The following is a 6,686-nucleotide window of genomic DNA, read 5'->3' on the forward strand; positions in this document are numbered from 1 at the left end:
TCTTTCTCTCTCTCTCTCTCTCTCGTGGCCAAAGCCAATCATGCCAGCCTCGTTCTCCTCTATCTCTGTGTACTCTCTTTTTTTTTTTTTTGGTCAAACCTTGACTCCTCACCGTTGATTCATCGCAGCAACTCATCCGACGGGCGAGGATGAATCCGTCTGATTTCGACTACCTGTGTTTACTAAAATACCCTTGTATGGTTGTGTTAATTACGGATCCGGGATTAATACTATAAGCAAAGGGAAAGGGGATGAGATGATGATGGCATTGGCCTGTGTTGTTTGAATGATTGCATCTAAGGCACGCGGAATATGCGGGGAGACTTGGATTGTTTGACCTTCCTTTGACCACCTCTCTCTCTCTCTTTCCTGCACTGCACTGAGTTAAATTTTACTACTACTACTATTTCTTTACTGCTTTTAGACATACTACTATATTAATCATAATCATAATCATAATCATCTTTTCAAAACTTAATCTACTAACTCAACTCTATATGCTAATACTACACATTATTATCCTGTTTTATGAGCCATTGTAATCGGATAGAAGCTAAAACATTTCCCTTTTTATAAATAAATCATAAGCTAACCATTCTAAATTAAGAAAGGTAATAAAACAGTTATAGGTAGGTAGTTTGCACTTTGGGTAGTGTTTGCATCTAAGAGCAATGAGGCAGTGTTTCTAGTTTGTCTTCATCTCAAATTCATAAAATATAAATATACCGTGATAGATTGAGGTTTGAGCCAATCGGGTCTTACGGGCTTCAATTTTTTATAACAACTTAAGCCTCATTGGGTAACAAAATAAGTAGTGGGTCCTAGAGATTACCATAGGCCCATAATTCGAAATCACTAACCTATAAGGAGCCAGGTCTTAAAGATGTTGTTAGGCTTTAAATAAAGCCCATAACTGTTGAGCTGTCGACGCTGTTATAGTCTCTCTCTCTCGACCGTCGATTCTAGTTTTGACTTGTTTTACATTGTTTTATGCCCGTCTGTGTCTGTTTGCTGCACTTAAAAACAAGAAAACGAATTACTAGAGAAAGAAAAGAAAAGGGAAAAAAAAAACACAACGGAGAAAACGACGCCGTAACGTCTGGTTCCTCGAACAACCACCAGACTGTCATGGTATGACGTGGCGCAACGAAAATGGCGGAATACGTAAGCCCACCACACCATATCATGCAAAGGAAGGAGCCAAGGGATTGCATTAAATGAATTATGTAATATTGCCTGCAAATTACATTTAATGCTCCACGAGAGACACAGCTTTTTCTTTGTTATTTTTCTTTTAACTTGAAACGAAACAGATCCATCCAAAGTCCAACCACACATAATTTTATGTAAAAATGTAACAACATCCCACGGTTCGCGTTTTTGTAACCACAACACACCCCGCGCGTTTGGTTCACTCCCCGTTTTACATTTATAACCAAATAATAATACCCAAACAAAAAAAAAAACAGAAAAGAAAAAGAAAAGGATAAGGGGGTTTCCAACCCCAGTCAATACCCGAACCATCAACTCCTCCACCGTGATCCGACCCGAACCCTTTTATGTCCTGGTCCCATCACGGTGACATAAGGAGTTGGATTTCGCCACTTGCGCGGTTCGTTCTTGACTCGACACCCCCTCCCAAAGTACATGACCTTAAGTTAAAAATTCACAACTCAGTTTAAAAAAGAAAAAGAGAAACACACGCGCTTGTAAACCCCGGAACTCACTCTCAGGCTTAGCTTTCGCACTGTAAAGCGGCTCGAATCTTCTGAACGGTGCATGATATTAAGTTATTAACCGTTTCCACCGACTCAACCGTGAGTTTTGCTGTAGGGAGATTGTTAACAAGGATTTGAAAGGCCACCGTCAAGAGTGACCCACCACCAACGGGTCGTTGTTCACCGTCACCGGAGGAGCCACCATCCATGCCTCCGTCAGGCAGAACAGCAAAACCGGACGGAAGGAGAGCCACGTAGGACGAATCTCCACCGTTCATCACCACATGCATGGCCGGGATGTCGACAGGCGCGTAGACTACAAGCGCTCCAGATGCGTCAATGCATGTCTCCTGAAGTATTAGCATGCTACTCTGATTCGCGTTCATTGCCTGTAGTAGAGTCAACAAAGAAAGCAAAAAAACCAAAATAACCCTTAGCTCGAAGTATCTATTTACGAGAAATTGCCACACTCACCAAACAGTAACGCTTCAGGGGTGAACAGAGAAACAAGTCAAAATAGCTTTCCAGATAACAAACAAAGAAAAAAGTAGGAAGTGGTGAAAAGTCAAAAAATACAGAACCAAAGTAAAGGTCGAAACTGTCCTATTAATATTGACTTTCTAAACCCTTCCAAAAGCTGTGACACTTTTGTTTTCTACTCCTCTATAAATAAACAAATAATATTATTGTAGTGTCATCTTTTGATACCACCCAAATTCCTATATTGTCCTTTCCCAATCCACTCTTTTGTCCGTCATACCACCATCAACCCCAGGGACAAAAACGTCACAATCACCTAATCCATATTCCCCACAAACTACCGAACCAAATGACACACACACACCTAATCAGCTTAACCGGCAACCATATTACATGCACCGATGTTACTACAGCAAGATTCATTCACTAACCGGCTAAAATTGCAATGTTAAACTTACATTGGAACGGAGGAGAGAGACGCCTTGATCTTGACCTTTGGCAATGTGGGCCATCTCCTGCATGGGACCACCGTTGGATAGAATATCCCATTCGCATCTCATCCGTTCGTTCCTCAAGAAATCAAACAGACGCTGTGGCGAAGCCGGGAGCCACACAGACGTGGCTGCACTCAAAACAATCCCCGGAGGCTCCCCTGGATCGTCCACACTCTTACGGGTCATTACTCGAACGTCTGGGTCTACATTTCCGACAGTGAGCTTGCTCCAGTTGTGGACCGACGGCGCAGAGATGCCTGAGCAGAAGTTGAATGTCATACGTTGAGCTAACTTCAGCATGCTTTTCCTACCACCAGGCGTTATAGCTGTGTTTTTTCCAATATATATAATAAGGTTAAAAATTTTGAAACTATAGAGAGATTAATTATTTATGTATAAGCATAATGAGAAGAAGTGTGTGTAAGAAACGGACATGTGTTGTCTTGAGCTGTAACGGAGGAAGACATGAGGACGGCAAGACACTCGCACTGTCTCTGAAGTGTAGCGAGCCATCTTTGCGAGCCAAAACCAAGGCCTGACCGTAGCAATGGCCTGTACAGCTGGTGGATTTGGTTCTCGTCGTATTCTGCATGCTCCACCCACGTGACCTACACAATCCGGAAACCAAAATCCTCATTTAGCACTAATATCAACAACCAAACCGGTCTACTTCAAAGTGTAAGCACTTGCACGATGAGATTGATAAGATCATGTTAATTTTTAGTGGAAATAGTACACGATAAAATTCAAGATAATAAGACAACTGAAATAAATATTATACTATACTATATTTGTAGATGATAGAGACGGGATATACGAGGCCGCATGGAAGAACGGAATAGAAACATGAAAAATTTGATTTATTAAAACGATGATTAAGAAGCTTTTTTCAATACATGCACATATGAAATTAATGTGTTCTTTCCAAAATGCGCACAAATAATTTTGGACAGATGCTTCATGGAATAGAGAGAAAAAAATAGTACTAATTAAATACTAAAAGAAATGAGATTTTCGAATTTAGAGACAGACCCAGTTGTCGAAAACTTGAAATCTAATCCAGAGAATCCGACAGAGAGAGAAGCATCCGGATCCATCAAATTTCAGCAATCTCGGAAGGTTCGGGGAACAAATTTCGAGGAAAGAAAAATGCCTATTCAAATTATTTTTCTTTTCCTATTCTGACATAACATCATATTATATTTTATTTTATTTTATTTTTTGGTATCAAAATAACGTTTGAGAGGGAGATAAATTTAAAAATTAGGAGAAAAAGGACACCAAACAAGGAAAACAAAAATTAAGACTAGAGAGAATAAACTCTGGAATAACAAATTTGGAGAGGTAAGATAAGAAAAAGGAAAAAAAAAGAAATGAGAGTGACAGTGAAGTGGGTGCAGCGAGTAATGGCTAAAAAACAAGACTCATTGATGCTTGAGCTTCTTCGTCTAGTGATCACCCAATCAAAAACCTAGAGATCCTAATTTTCTTCATTTCATTTCTATCGAATTATTCAAAAACCAATTTAATAAACATATTTAGAAAAGAAAAAAAAGATTCCAATATGTTTCTGATCATTAGATAATAATAAATATTATGTAACGCTTTTAGTGTAAAAAAAAAAAGAGTTTACCTTTGAGTATCCATTGGACATATCCTGCACTACACAGCCTGATGGTAATCGTCGGATGACTGGAGAGCTACCGGAGTTTTCCCGGATGGGTTCAATAGATACATCCACCACCGCCCACACACCCTCGGCGTGCTGTTTGCAGAACCGGAGAAAATTAACATTGCGAACCGGTACCAACGGAGACAAGACTTGTAGCTCCGCATTCATCTGCACGTACGTATCAACCGGTTTAGTATAACCAAAAACCAGATATTAAACCGGAATGTGATTGATAATTAAAAGAAGATATTATTAGTTTACCAGCTGAAGTGCACCGTTTATTGTTCCGGCCATCCCACCGGAGATAATGTCGGTGGTTGTGGCTCTTGCGACGTTACACGGAAACATCTCCGTCCACCGGTTCTGTCCAAACAGATTATATATATAATAAATGTAGGAAATATAAATAAAAAATAATGGACCAATAGTAAATTGAAGACTTACGGAGTCCATTAAAGTCTCGACGAGAGCTAAGCTATTGATGATGACCATACCGGAGGTACGAGAAGCTTCAGTAGCTAAACCGGTTGGTTTAGTGGAAGAAAACGTTCTCATGTACTCGTCTTGGTTAAGCTCATCTCTCTCACCGTCTAAGCTTTTAACCCATAACGGTTCTTCACTATGAGCGAGCTTCACTAACTCATCCATGGCAGTTAAAGCCAGCTCCAGCAAAACTGACTTCTGATCAATCCCGTTGATCCCCGTCTGCTGTTGCTGCTGCGGCGGAGGCAAGCAAGCGCCACCGCCGAAATCAGGAGGGAAAGCGAAGTTTCCTCCGTTGTTGTTGGTGCCGACAGCGAGTTCGAGGGAGGAGTTGTAGTGATGGTTGTGGTGATGGCCTAGGAATTTACCGGTGAGGTTACAGACACGATCTAACTCGTCTTTCAAACGAGCGTTTTCGATACGGAGATGGTGTTCTTCGAGAGAGACATCACCGAGCATGGCAGGTCCACCACAGTTGGTGCAGATTGGGTTCCTCATTGCTTCACGAATCGACATGTTCTCATTTCTTAGCTTATCGTTCTCTTGTCTCAGTAATGCGTTCTCGTGCCTCTCTAATTGAGTCTGCAAACCAAACAAAAATTATTTTCATTACAACAACAAATCATTTTTTGGGATTTTAATTTGTTGATTATAATTATATTAATAAAAGCACATACTTTCATCTGAGTGCGACGATTCTGGAACCAGAACTTGACTTGTCTTGTCTCTAAGCAAAGTCTCTTACTTAGTTCCAATCGTTGCTTCTCGTCTGGGTGTGGACACTCTTTGAACATACTGAAATATTAAAATTAAACTCTCAGATTATAATCAGATCGGACGAAAGAGATAAATGAATGATAAGAGAGAGAGTGGGAGAGGGGATGGGATTATATTACGATTCGAGCTCTTGGATTTGCTGAGGAGTGTGTCGGTGATAACGTTTCTTCCTAGGAGGCTTATCAGCGGCGTCTTGATCTTCACCGGAGATACCTTCGACGTTATCACTACCAGATCTGCTCTCATGTTCCTCTTCACGGCTTCTTCTATTAACACTCCCATCGAAATTATCGCCTCCTCCTCCGACGTTATTGTTCCTCATCGATGCTTCTCCACGGTTGTTTGTTCCTCCTCCTCTCTCCGGTTGCTCCTGTCCGAACACAAACCAAAATAATAATTAGGTTTTTTTTTTAATGTAAAATAAATATATTTTTAAGTAGCGGGATACGGCGTCGTACGAGGGCTAGAGAGAGGCCGGAAGAAGCGTAAACAGATTTAGTTAAAGGAGGAGAGAAGAGACTAGCCGCCGCCGCCGCTTGAGCCATAGCACCACCGGGTAAAACGTTAGTAGCGGCTGTGTGGTTGCCATAGCTTAAACCGGAGAGGAGTCTTGCTCCGGTTGAGGCACCACCGGGTGTATTATCAAAGAGACTACCGAAGTTCATCAAAACACACACAGAGATAAAAAAAAAAAAAACACCTATAAAGGAGAATTAAGGGAAGTAAAGATTTCAAGAAACAAGTAAGAGATGGATCGAGAGAACTGAATAAACCAAAAAATGATGATTAGAAGAAGAAGAAACCCAGAAAAAATTACTGAAATGGAGGAGAGAGAAAGAGAACGAAAGCGGAAATTGTATTCAACTTCTCTCTCATGTGCTCTTCGTTCTCAGTCTCTCTCTCTCTCTCTCTTTCTCTTCAGATTAAATGGTTTCTTTCTTTTATTTTATTTTGAGTGTTTCTCTCTTATTGTCTTTCAGAGAGTGATGTGTTGTGGGGAAGGAGGAGAAGAAGAAGAAGATGGGGGTAAAACCCTAGTTTTGAGGTAACTGATGAGAGGGG

The 6,686-nt window shown here is 40.8% G+C and overlaps 1 protein-coding gene across 1 annotated transcript; it reads right to left on the reverse strand.

The window, feature by feature from the left end:
- Positions 1,315-6,680, reverse strand: LOC104712198 (homeobox-leucine zipper protein ANTHOCYANINLESS 2). The gene is made up of 9 exons (XM_010429043.1): positions 6,083-6,680; positions 5,744-5,994; positions 5,525-5,642; positions 4,809-5,429; positions 4,626-4,727; positions 4,326-4,532; positions 3,126-3,300; positions 2,657-3,018; positions 1,315-2,107 (listed from the first exon to the last, which is right to left on the reverse strand). The coding sequence occupies exons 1-9, from the start codon at positions 6,287-6,289 to the stop codon at positions 1,736-1,738; spliced, it is 2,415 nt and encodes an 804-aa protein (XP_010427345.1). The 5' UTR covers positions 6,290-6,680; the 3' UTR covers positions 1,315-1,735.

This window comes from Camelina sativa, chromosome 2, assembly GCF_000633955.1.
Source record: "Camelina sativa cultivar DH55 chromosome 2, Cs, whole genome shotgun sequence".
In the NCBI taxonomy this organism is placed as follows: domain Eukaryota; kingdom Viridiplantae; phylum Streptophyta; class Magnoliopsida; order Brassicales; family Brassicaceae; genus Camelina; species Camelina sativa.

Bases quoted from the DNA above. Each gene is read 5' to 3' on its own strand.
- LOC104712198 (XM_010429043.1), bottom strand. From the start codon at position 6,289: ATGAACTTCGGTAGTCTCTTTGATAATACACCCGGTGGTGCCTCAACC. The intron at 5,430-5,524 runs GTATGTGCTTTT...TTTGGTTTGCAG, and splicing joins ATCGTCGCACTCAGATGAAA to ACTCAATTAGAGAGGCACGA. The intron at 3,019-3,125 runs GTCCGTTTCTTA...GAAAAAACACAG, and splicing joins TACAGCTCAAGACAACACAT to CTATAACGCCTGGTGGTAGG.